The sequence below is a fragment of the Neomonachus schauinslandi genome, chromosome 4 (genome assembly GCF_002201575.2).
Source record: "Neomonachus schauinslandi chromosome 4, ASM220157v2, whole genome shotgun sequence".
NCBI classification, from domain to species: Eukaryota; Metazoa; Chordata; class Mammalia; order Carnivora; family Phocidae; genus Neomonachus; species Neomonachus schauinslandi.
The window spans coordinates 133,638,947-133,652,362 of NC_058406.1; the positions used below are offsets into that span (position 1 = coordinate 133,638,947).

General features: G+C 35.7%; 1 protein-coding gene across 3 annotated transcripts in view; it reads left to right on the forward strand.

The window, feature by feature from the left end:
* Window positions 1–13,004, forward strand: part of ZC2HC1A (zinc finger C2HC-type containing 1A) — a 50,479-nt gene extending 37,475 nt beyond the window's left edge. For 2 of the 3 annotated variants that reach the window (XM_021688482.1, XM_021688481.1), the window contains 2 exons: window positions 5,726–5,833; window positions 12,770–13,004. In XM_021688482.1, the coding sequence (XP_021544157.1) occupies window positions 5,726–5,833; window positions 12,770–12,935 (274 nt within the window). In that variant the 3' untranslated portion in view covers window positions 12,936–13,004. Of the gene's footprint in view, window positions 1–2,198; window positions 2,316–5,725; window positions 5,834–12,769 lie in introns of all 3 variants that reach the window. The other variant, XM_044914238.1, reaches the window with a different exon arrangement.
* Window positions 13,005–13,416: the final 412 nt, after the last annotated feature.

A 13,416-nucleotide genomic window follows, 5' to 3' on the forward strand; every position in this document is an offset into this window, starting at 1 on the left:
TCCCGGGACTCCAGGATCATGATCTGAGCCGAAGGCAGTCGCTTAACCAACTGAGCCACCCAGGCGCCCCTGAAGGCATTTTTTAAAGACTTTAAAATGTTTTAAATAATGTGATGTAAACATCTAACGCAAGCACCACCGTCTGCAAAGTATTAGTAACAACTTTTGTAATAAAATACCTATATGTATCGGATACTGAAAGAACATAAAAATGAATAAAATGTGTCCCTCTGTAGTGACCCTTATAATCTAGAGCAATGAACAGCTTCTTTTTAGACACTAAATTCCATAAGAACAAGCATCAGGTCTGTTTCATTTACCATGATATCCGATATCAGCAGAATGTAGCAGAGTACCTCATACATAGTAGGTGCTCAGGATTTGTAGAGTTAATGAATTAGTGGAAGAATGCATTGGAGCAAACAAGCATCCCTTAAAAAGAGTATCCTTTTTAAGTTAATGAGCAGTGATATGTTATTCACTAGTCATTTAAAATAGTTCTCCTACCCTCCTAATTTAATTTTCACTGCTCCCTACAGTGAATGAATATTGGTTGTTAATAGTATATAGGATTCAATTATTTTGTTAATGTAAAACAATGACATCTCTACAGACCTGCAGTTTTTCCTGTTTTCCTCCAGATGGAGCTCCTTTATACTTTTTTTTTTTTTTTTGTAAAGAAAACTTCAGATGGCATGGCCACTTAACATTTCTGCATGTGATTTTTCAGATTGCCATCCCTGTTTTTTTCCATACATCATGCTTTATATTTCTTTTTTTTATTATGTTAATCACCATGCATTACATCATTAGTTTTTGTTGTAGTGTTCCATGATTCATTATTTGCATATAACATCCAGTGCTCCATGCAGAACGTGCCCTCTTTAATACCCATCACCAGGCTAACCCATCCTCCCATCCCCCTCCCCTCTAGAACCCTCAGTTTGTTTTTCAGAGTCCATCGTCTCTCATGGTTTGTCTCCCCCTCCAATTTCCCCCCCTTCATTCTTCCCCTCCTGCTATCTTCTTCTTTTTTTTTTTCTTTTTTTAACATATAATGTATTATTTATTTCAGAGGTACAGATCTGTGATTCAACAGTTTTGCACAATTCACAGCGCTCACCATAGCACATACCCTCCCCAATGTCTATCACCCAGCCACCCCATTCCTCCCACCCCCCACCACTCCAGCAACCCTCAGTTTGTTTCCTGAGATTAAGAATTCCTCGTATCAGTGAGGTCGCATGATACATGTCTTTCTCTGATTGACTTAATTTCGCTCAGCATAACACTCTCCAGTTCCGTCCACATCGTTGCAAATGGCAAGATTTCATTCCTTTTGATGGCTGCATAATATTCCATTGTATATATATACCACATCTTCTTTTTTTTTTTTTAATTTATTTGACAGAGAGAGAGAGACAGCCAGAGAGGGAACACAAGCAGGGGGAGTGGGAGAGGAAGAAGCAGGCCTCCCGCAGAGCAGGGAGCCCAATGCAGGGCTCGATCCCAGGACCCTGGGATCATGACCTGAGCCGAAGGCAGACGCTTAACGACTGAGCCACCCAGGTGCCCCTATACCACATCTTCTTTATCCATCATGCTTTATTTTTCTCTGTATAAATTTCATAAATAGTCATTCTTTGTTAGAAAGTCAGAATTAAAGATATAAATATCATTTATTTGATTCCTTGCTTTATATTTGGAATTTTTAAATGCAGGGGAGATCATAAAATAATAAGAAAAAAGAGAAAGGTACTATGAAATCAGGGAAGGAGAAAAATTAGATTATTTGTGAACTCAATGAGAAGAAACATCAGATCAGTCTTACTTACCAGGATAATAACTTTAAGTTCACTTCTAGCTTCACAAATTTTATTTTAAACAGTGTTGTCCTTCTTAAGTTTCTTTGTTAATTCCGTTGCCCTGCTGTGTATAAATGTGGCATTTGTTTGGATGTTCATCACAACTGGCAGGTGCCTGCATCGTCAGAATTTTCATATCTAATAGTGGACATTGTCTGAACTATCTGAGGATTAGGATTCTTTTTGACAGCCCTTACCCTGGCAGTCCAATAATTAAGAGCTTGGGGGGTAGATTTTTGATGAACCAGAATAATGTTTAAAAAAATTTTTTTAAATATAAAGAAACAAACAGTAGCAATCTCCTTATGGGTACACCTTTATATATTTTAATAGTAAGATGGACAAGTTAGGCCCTCCACTTCGAACTGGAAGACATGTGCAAAGGTTGTATGACAGTGATACAAAATCAGACAGTGCCATCAAAAGACATGAGTTATTACCCATTTACAAGTAAGTATTTGTAACTCAGTTTGGTTAATCTTTTTCAGATATTTCCTTAAAGGCTTTATATAATTGAATACTATAAACTTATACATTCCTATATTTTAAAAAAATCTTATTTTAATCATTTATAAGCCAAGAAGTGCTTAATAATTTTATAGGATTTAAAACACTTTGATGTTAGATGAACATTTCTGTTCTAAATAAAGCTGTTTTTAGCATACATTTCTATTAAATTTTAACTTGTAGAGGGGTGAAATAGCAGTCACCTTCAATGATTGTTATCTTTATGAAGCTTTCTTTTAGGAGTGTATATATATATTTTTTTAAAGATCTATTTATTTGAGAGAGAGAGAGCACGGGGCAAAAGGGGCAGAGGAAGAGGGAGAGAGAATCCCAAGCAGACCCCATCCTTGCACGGAGCCTGACGCGGGTCTTGATCCCACGACCCCAAGATCACAACCTGAGCTGAAATCAAGAGTTGGATGCTTACCTGACTGCAACACCCAGGCACACCTTAGGAGTAATATGTTTTAAAAGAAGAGTATAGGGGATATTATGCCATACATAATATGTAATATTGCTCTATTATTTTTTAGTTAAGAGGATGATTAATTATTATAAAAAGGCAGAAAACAGATTTTAGAAAACATTCAATCCAGGGATTCTCAGTCTTTTGGTTAACTTGCTACAAATTCCACATAAAACGGGGAAAGGATAAGATACTGCCAAGGACACTCTCCTCTCTGTACTGGCCCAAAAAGCTGTAAAGAGAGGTGAGTGGCAATGACAGTCCCCTTGGAACTCTTCCACAGAAGTCTTCAGGGTTTTCTAGATTTACGGCTCCAATACCAAGTCTAGCTCTCTGATTAAAATGATGAAATTTGAATCAGGTTAATTACTTATTAAAGTTGAAAAATACATTATTAAACAGAGTTCACTTAGTTAACTTTTAAAACAACTCCTACTACAGCATTGTCTTACCACATATGAAAAGAAGGGTTAATTTAGCTAAACATAAAATAAAGATGGGAGAAGTCTTTAAAATATTAGCAGCACCCGTGCATTATTTTTAAGTAGTTAGTGATAAATCATAGAAGGAAGAATTTGTGCCCTGAGCCATTTTTCTTAGTACTGTTGTTCTCTATTCCCTCTGAAGCATATTTCAAAGAAACACTGATTAGCGGTAAGGTAGAGTAAAATTAAACCTTCTTTTGTTATTTTTGACCTAGAACAAGCAGATTGCAGATACAGAATAAGGGTAGCACTTTTCAAAATCTGAACAGGAGCAAAAATGTGTTGACCATGTGAGACTGGGACATGTTTTAAGTACTAATCAAGACTGTTCTTCCCAATCTCTTAAGAATGGTTCTTGACATTCAGATTCCACCTCTTAAAATTGTTACTAAAAGTACATGATAGGTATTTAGTAATGATCGTTACTGTTGATAATCTTACTTTTCTCTAATTTTTATATTCTAATTATTTGAATAACTTCATTGATATGGTGAGGTTATGTGTGTATATCCATAGGTGTGTTTGTATTATCCGTGTATCTCATTACATATTAAATGAAAGTGATAGGATTTCTAACAAGGCTTTGTTCTAGAGCCAAAAAATTAAAAAATGTGTCGTTCCTATTCCTCTTAACAATGACTCTTACTGGAGGAACCGCCATTGTTTGGCAATGATTTTTTAGAGATTGAATTCCTAAAAAAGTACGTAGCAATTCAACAACATCCCTAGGGGGGCTGTTTAAGAGTTGAGTAGAGTATACCTCATGGTTAGACTGTCAGTGGCCATTTGAAGAGGGCCAAGGTAACCCATTCATGCACCAAGGTGATTGTTGTCAAAGTTTAGAAAAAATTTAAAGTATTCAAAGCAGCCTCTCTCTGAACAACAGACAGCATTGCATATTGAATATAATAAGATTTGTAATATGACCCACCTAATTTCAAATACTGTGGCCTCGTAATAGATTTTCAGCTTACTTAATTTCTCTAATATGATTTTCTTCTTCAACTTCAAAGTGGGAATAATATCTTCTTAGATTCCTGTGAAGATTAAACCAAGTGAAGTATGCGTAGTACCTGGCATCATATTTGACATTTGAAAAATAGTAAATGTAGTTATTACCTGCATATATTTTGGAGGTAGCTATTTAGAATTTTCAGACTCTCCAACTTTGCTTTATAAGGAGGAAGAATTTCAGCCATAGTTTAAGAACTTACAATCTAAAGGAATTTTAAAAAGTATTCTGCTTATTCATATAACACAGTATTGTGTATCTCTGAAATGAAAAGATTTGACTAAATCTCTAAAGACTGGGAGGGAACTAGCTCTTTATTCACCATATGACCCTTAGTTCAGCAACATACTGGATGTCACCTTGGTTAAGTTACTTAACAACTCTTTGCCTCAGTTGCCTCATTCTAAAATGGAGTTATTAATACTGCTTAATCCATTGGATTATTATGAGGATTAAGTAAGTTTATATATGAAAGCAATTAGAAATCTATACCAAATGTAGTAATAAGCACCATTTTGTAAATGTTAACTAGGAACAGTAACAATAGCCATAATAGTAATAATACCATCATCATCAACTATTCTGAATGTTTATATAAATTGCAATTGGTATCCATAACTTCCTCTAAGGTAAGTGATGATAGTCATATTTTAGAAATGGGGGACACTTGATACAGTTTGTCCAGTATCTCTACATTAGTAGCAGTTGGGATTTGAATCTAGATTCATCTGAATCCCAAATCCTACGCTTTTACCATTGTACCATCATTCAGCCCTCTAAGCTTTCTTTGATTCCTGAAGTTTCATAAAGGGAATTAAGTGATGATCCAACCAGAACAACTCTTACTGATAGCAGATAGCCTAGGCTGTATAATTGGTGAGATTAAGTCTTAAAAGGGAAGATTATATTAACCCATTTATTTTAGTTGCTATTTCCAAAAACAGGCTTTCATAAATTGAAAATTATTGAAGTGGTTAGCTAATGTTTTTTGTTTGTTTGTTTTTAACCATATCTCATAATGTATAACATTTAACAGTTATTCATAGGCATTTAACAAGACACCTATTTTGAGGGAATTATAGATTTAAACTTTTAAAAACCTGAAGCTTTTCAGAATTATTAACTTAAAATTTCATATAAAGCATATATTTTTTTGTTGTTGATTTAATTTACCATCAAGTTATTGTTAGTAAATGCAAAATGCTTTGGTTTATCCTTAGTTTAAACTACTGTTGTTTTCAGATTTAAAATAATTACTTGGATTTTACTCTTTTGAATTCACCTTTCTACAGCTTCAAATTATTATTTTAATCATGTAAATAAGCAATATAAGAAATAAATGCTTGCTATTCAATACCTTTTCATTATGCCATCTCTTTCTCTCTTCTAGAACTAACATCAAACCTCGAAATTCCACACCACCTAGTTTGGCACGAAATCCTTCCTCAGGTGTTCTTACAAACAAAAGAAAAACATATACTGAGAGCTACATAGCCAGGTATGTTTAGCTCTGAGATTCTAATAACTAAAATAAAAATAATGTATATAGTCTTCTAAGGACCAAATGCAAAAATATTTATCAGGCTATTAATAGAAAATCTGATTTCTCCTTTGCTATATGATTTATTTTGGCTTTAAGCTGTACACTAAATAGTTTGGGCATAAATAATATTTTTCTAGACCTTGTAGTTATTATTGTTGTAAATGCTTGAGGACAGTTTTTCAGTTTCACTGCATTCATTTGTGTTTTATATCTTAATTTTAAGTGCAACATGATTATTTTTACCTCTGCAAATTGAGTAATAGACCCTTTAAACTGGTATTGTAATTTTCAGCAACATTTAAATATATTTAAATTCCCTGCTGAGCTTGTGATTATCCATGTACTTCCCTTTCTTATCTGTCACAGTATTTGTGCAACTTTGACATTCACTCTGTTTTTAAGCATAAAACAAATCATTCTAGTATAGATATTATATATATCCTTATTCCAGAAAGTATAAGGCAATATACAGAGATTCACAACATACAGTGAGATACGATATTTTATAAAAATGACAGAATATGAAAAGAAAAAATGAGAATTAAAAGATAAAGGAAAAAAAGGAATGAATTTAGCCCACAAAATATGTGTAGTCCACAAGATATGTGTCATAATACGCTGTATATAGGCTAGCCTTTGGCCATAAATTGGGTCCAAATTTTGTAGCGGCCAGAGTACAGGGGAAGATAGGAGTAGTTAGTTACATGATTCGTGTTGTATTAAAAAAAAAAATCATTTCTCTGTGAAAGCACACCTAGTCCTGAGACCTCAAAAATCTGCCTATGAATTCTCATAAAGAGACACTGGATAATTTATTACTATTTTTTAAATTTTATTTTATTTACTTTCAATTAATTAACATATAGTATATTATTAGTTTCAGAGGTAGAGTTCAGTGATTCATCAGTCTCATATAACACCCAGTGCTCATTACATCCTGTGCCCTCCTTAATGTCCATCACCCAGTTACTCCATCCCCCTACTCACCTCCCCTCCAGCAACCCTCAGTTTGTTTCCTAGGATTAAGAGTCTCTTATTGTTTGTCTCCCTCTCTGATTTCATCTTGTTTTATTTTTCCCTCTCTTCTTCTATAATTCTCTGTTTTGTTTCTTAAATTCCACATAGGAGTGAGATCATGTAATTGTCTTTCTCTGATTGACTTATTTCACTTAGCATAATACCCTCTAGTTCCATCCACATCATTGCAAATAGCAAGATTTCATTTTTTTGATGGCTGAGTAATATTTCAATTGTATGTGTTTGTGTGCATGTGTGTGTGTGTGTACACCACATCTTTATCCATTCACCTGTTGATGGACATCTAGGCTCTTTCCATAGTTTGGCTATTGTAGACATTGCTGCTATAAACACTGGGGTGCATGTACCTCTTCGGATCCCTACATTTGTATCTTTGGGGTAAATACCAAGTAATTCAATTGCTGGGTCATAGGGTAGCTCTATTTTCAGCTTTTGAGGAACCTCCATACTGTTTTCCAGAATGGTTGTACCGGCTTGCATTCCCACCAACAGTGTGAGAGGGTTCCCCTTTTCCTCATCCTCTCCAACATCTGTCATTTCCTAACTTGTTAATTTTAGCCATCCTGACCAGTGTGAGATAATATATCATTGTGGTTTTGATTTGTATTTCCCTGATGCTGATTGATGTGGAGCACATTTTTCATGTGTCTGTTAGCCATCTGTATGTCTTCTTTGGAGAAAATGTCTGATCATGTCTTCTGCCCATTTCTTGATTGGGTTATTTGTTCTTTGGGTGTTGAGTTTGGTAAGTTCTTTATAGATTTTGGATACTAGCCCTTTATCTGATATGTCATTTGGATGTCTTTTGGTTTTGTTGACTGTTTCCTTTGCTGTGCAAAATCTTTTTATCTTGATGAAGTCCCAATAGTTCATTTTTGCCTTTGTTTCCCTTGCCTTCGGAGATATGTCTAGTAAGAAGTTGCTGTGGTTGAGATCGAAGAGGTTGCTGCCTGTGTTGTCCTCTAGGATTTTAATGGATTCCTGTCTCACATTTAGGTCTTTCATCCATTTTGGTCTTTCATCCATTTTGAGTCTACTTTTGTGTATGGTGTAAGGAAATGGTCCAGATTCATTCTTCTGTATGTGGCTGTCCAATTTTCCCAGCACCATTTGTTGAAGAGACTGTCTTTTTTCAATTGGATATTCTTTCCTGCTTTTTGAAGATTAGTTGACCATAGAGTTGAAGGTCCATTTCTGGGTTCTGTATTCTGTTCCATTGACCTATGTGTCTGTCTTGATGATTATAGCTTTGTAATGTAGCTTGATGTCCTGAATTGTGATACCACCCATTTTGGTTTTCTTTTCTTTTTTTTTTTTAATTTAATTTAATTTTATTATGTTATGTCGACATACAGTACATCGTTAGTTTTTGATGTAGTGTTCCATGATTCATTGTTTGCATATAACACTCAGTGCTCCATGCAGTACGTGCCCTCTTTAATACCCATCACCGGGCTAACCCATCCCCCCACCCCCCTCCCCTCTAAAACCCTCTGTTTGTTTCTCGGAGTCCATAGTCTCTCATGGTTCGTCTCCGTCACCGATTCCCCCCCTTCATTTTTCCCTTTCTTCTCCTAATGTCCTCCATGCTATTCCTTCTGTTCCACAAATAAGCGAAACCATATGATAATTGACTTTCTCTGCTTGACTTATTTCACTTAGCATTATCTCCTCTAGTGCCATCCATGTTGATGTAAAAGTTGGGTATTCATCCTTTCTGATGACTGAGTAATATTCCATTGTATATATGGACCACATCTTCTTTATCCATTCATCTGTTGAAGGGCATCTCGGCTCTTTCCACAGTTTGGCTATTGTGGACATTGCTGCTATGAACATTGGGGTGTATATGGCCCTTCTTTTCACTACATCTGTGTCTTTGGGGTAAATACCCAGTAGTGCAATTGCTGGGTCATAGGGTAGCTCTATTTTTAATTTTCTGAGGAACCTCCACACTGTTTTCCACAATGGCTGTACCAACTTGCATTCCCACCAACAGTGTAAGAGGGTTCCTCTTTCTTCTGTGGGACTTTCTAAAAATGAACATGTCCACGTGCCTCCCAGAGAGGTTTTGATTTCTTTGGTTTGGATTTTTAAAATTTTAAGAGTGATGCTTATGCATAACAAGGTATGAGAACCATAAAGGAATAGGTGAATTGCTACCTTTGCAGGTAGATTCTTTCATGAATACTGTTTGTTTCACCTAAGGTTTTGATACATTTTAAATATTAAAGAAGTAATGTTTCTTGGAGTCCTGAAGTTAGCTGTACTATGTTGTTGTATATGTGTGGAGCCATGTGTTTTGGATACATGCTGAATGTAGGATTAACATTCTCTTACAAAATGGAAAACTTAATAAATACATGTGCTTGAATAAAAAGATCATCTTATCTTTCTAAAGAGGTAGACAAAGAAGTGACAACAAAAGAAGTGCAGGGGCAAAAATCACATTAAAAATGAGTTTGAATTCTTTTTTAGTTTGTTTCTTTTCTTTCTTTCTTTTTAAATGGTTGATAGGTGATAGTAAACCTTGTTCACTTGACTTACTACCCTACCCAGATGGAATAATTATAACCATAACAGATGAAGAAATCTCACAGATTTCTTTTTCTGGAAGTGTGATAGACTACATTTTCTGGATGGCCCTTCCAACCCAAAACACCTAAAAATGCTACACAAAATGGAACAGATATCCTTTTGAATGTGTAGCTTAGCTCTCAGAAAAGTTAGAGAAACTTCCACAGGTAAGTAAATAAAGGAAACGAGGGGTCAGATTGGTAAATTAACCCTGACACTGAACTTACATTTGAGGTTTTGACTGATCTTCCCTACTTAAAGTCTTGGATTTTAATGTCATTGTGGGAGAGAGGAGGTGATTTCTTGGACCTGGACAGAGTGGAGCTTTAGAAATCAACTTTTCCTTCCCCTCTCCTCATGCCTCTTCCTCTAAGCCAGTACTCTTGAAATGTCCATCAAGAGGTTGTCTTGGGCTCGGCTAGAGGTAATCGCATGCTAAAATATGACAGTGGGATTATTTACAGGAAATAGGGAATGAAAGCAGGCAGTGTTGGGTGTTTCTCTTTCCTGGGAGCCCTTGCCCCAGTCCTGGAGCTGATTTTCTTTGGCCGTCCAAGTGACAGCGTGCATGTGAGAGAACAAGATCTTTTTATTTTATTTTATTTTATTTTATTTTATTTTATTTATTTATTTTTAAAGATTTTATTTTATTTATTTGACAGAGAGAGAGAGAGAGACAGCTAGAGAGGGAACACAAGCAGGGGGAGTGGGAAAGGGAGAAGCAGGCTCCCGGCCAAGCAGAGAGCCCAATGCGGGGCTCGATCCCAGGACCCTGGGATCATGACCTGAGCCGAAGGCAGACGCTTAACGACTGAGCCACCCAGGCACCCCAGAGAACAAGATCTTAATAGGTGGGTGTAGGATAGTTTAATTGGAAATTCTATGTCCCCAAAGGGAACCAGTTTCTCTTGTAACAGCCCCGTAGACGTAGCTTTCAGGTTGTCCTGAGGGATGTCTAATTCCTGTGGATTGCGTACAAGCACTGCTGCCTGGAAACACAGCTGGTATTCCACCTTTTTAAAGGTTCTCATTAAAGAAAGCTAGGCAGTTATCCCAATGTCAGATGTGTCCACAGAAACGGAGAAAGAATTCTCCTTACGTTATATTATAGATTAAAATAGAAATGATTATAGCTGACATTCTTGTGACATTTCTGCTTTTAGAGAAAATGCTTCTTAAATGTCACCATTATATATGAAGACTGATAAAGGATTCTGTTAAATACATTTTGTCAATGACATTCCTTTCTATTCCTAATTTTCTAAGTGTTTTTTTTTTTAAATGAAAAATAGGTGGTGAATCTTACTGGATATCATATATATAAAACCAGTATTTTAAATCCTTTAATCTATTTGTGTTTTAAATTATATTAGTAGATTTTCTAATGTTAAGTCAATCTTATTTTCTGGAATAAATCTAAAGTGTTTTGAATTGCATATGTCTGTAGATTGTGTTTGCTAAAATTCTTAGAGATTTATATGTGTTTCCAAGTTAATAGGTAAAATTGATTATAATTTTATATTCTCTTATTAGTCTGAATATCAAGGTTTTACCGACCTTTGAAAAGAAATTGCAGAATGTTGTTTTTCACCTCCCTCTGCTGGAAAAGTTTAGTAGAACTTACCATGTTTTTTTCTTTAAAATATTTTATTTACTTATTTGATGGAGAGAGAGAAAACCCAAGTAGGGTGAGGGGCTGAAGAAGAGGGACAAGCAGACTCCCCACTGAGCAGGGAGCCTGATGCCGGGCTCAATCCCAGGACCCTGGGATCATGACCTGAGCCAGAGGCAGACACTTAACCGACTGAGCCACTCAGGCACCCCTAGAACTTATGATGTAAAATTATCATGAGTCCAGTGTGTGTGTGTGTGTGTGTGTGTGTGTGTGTGTGTGTGTGTCTGCACGTGCCCACGTGATAAGGAGTAGTATGTTAATTACTGATTCAATCGCTTTAATGATTATGTCTGTTTAGTGTTACAGTTTGTTTGAAATCAGTTTTCATAAGATATTTTTCTAGGAAATGTTTCATTTCATCTAAGTTTCAAATTATTAGCATAGAATTGTTCTTGTAATTTTTTTTTTTAATTTTATTTATTTGACAGAGAGAGACACAGTGAGAGAGGAAACACAAGCAGAGGGAGTGGGAGAGGGAGAAGCAGGCTTCCGGCAGAGCAGGGAGCCCGATGTGGGGCTTGATGCAGGTTTCGATCCCGGGACCCTGGGAACATGACCTGAGCCGAAGGCAGACACTTAACGACTGAGCCACCCAGGCGCCCCTTGTGCTTATAATTTTAAATCTCTGCTATATCTGTAGTTATATCCTTCTTTCATTCTGAATATTGTTTATTCCTTTTCTGTTGATCAATCTTAAAAGGTTGATCTGTTGATCAATTTTAAAAGGACCTAATATTTTGCTTTGTTTATCTTCTTCATATATTACTCATTCATTCACTGACTCATTAAAAAATATTTACTGAGAGATGAGTTTATGTCAGGTACTTCTCTTGATCCTAGACATAGAGCAGTAACAAAACAGATAAAAATCAGTGCACTTGGGGGAGCTCACAGTCTTATGGAGAAGACAAGACGTAACAGAAATGACATACACCGCATGTCAGATGGAAAACAAGAAAGCAAAGGGTGACACAATTTAGAGTGGCGGGGGGAGTGTCCAGAGCCATGAGGGTTACAGCACAGGGGATGAAGGATGAAAGAATTTGAGTGTATATAACTAAATTAGAGCAAAGGACCTAACAAGATTTAGCCTGATGATAGTGATGAGAATTCGAGTGAAAAGACTCCATGGATACAGTGAAAATAGCATGACACATTGGGAGAAGTTATGTATATGTTGTTTTATAATATGTATAATAATATGTACATATTTATTACAGTATATATTTGGAGGAAAGACATCCATCTTTCCTCAGGGCGAGGTTCTAGTTTTCTCTTTAGAGATGGTTTTGCAGAGGGACACTATAAATTTTCATTCTATCCCCATTATAGTATATGCCTAGTACATTGAACAAATGGAAAGTGTGGTGGTATTTGCCCAGGAAAAGTTCTCATAAACAGGGACAAATATAGTGCCAAAGAAAATATTTAGAATTTCATTATTAACTAAAAGGGATTTTTAAAATCTGAACTAGAAAAATATTAAAACTGAGGTTAAGCAAGCTTTTGCTTATACTTAGTATTAAGTACTGTTTTCTAAGGGTTATGAAAACTACTGACAAGAACTTTGTGTTTCTACTTTTCTTCCTGTACTCCTTCAGGCCAGATGGAGACTATATATCTTCACTTAATGGCGGAAATGTTAAAGGCATGGAAGGAAATTCAACAGGACACTTACCAAAATTCTGCCATGAGTGTGGGACTAAATACCCTGTAGAATGGGCAAAGTTTTGTTGTGAATGTGGCATTCGAAGAATGGTTCTGTGAATAGACCCCAAAAGAAAAAGCTAAGTCCAGAATCTTATGACTGTTGCACCTTGGACAGCTAGACATTTCCTTTAGTGATTTTATGCTAAAATTATTCGAAATACTTTTTTCAGCAATTTTTGGAGCATAATTCTTTGGCTGTGTAATGTGTGTGTGTATATAAATGTGTACATATACTGTATATAATAAATACCTGATACCCCAAACTGTGCCATTTATGGAAATACTCATCTGTCAGAAAATAATTTCAAGTGGAATCATTAACTGTTACTGTTGTTATTGCACATTAAGCATACCTTCACAAAATCAAATGCTAGTGCTCAGCCCTTCAAGCTTTAGGATGATCATTACTTTGAGCAAAAAATCAGAACAAACATTTTTATTATCGGTGCCTATTTTCACATAGTATAGGATGGGATGCTTGGAATTTTGGAAATGAAGAGAGTATTTTCAGTTACAGTTAGTTATGTAAGGTCATTTT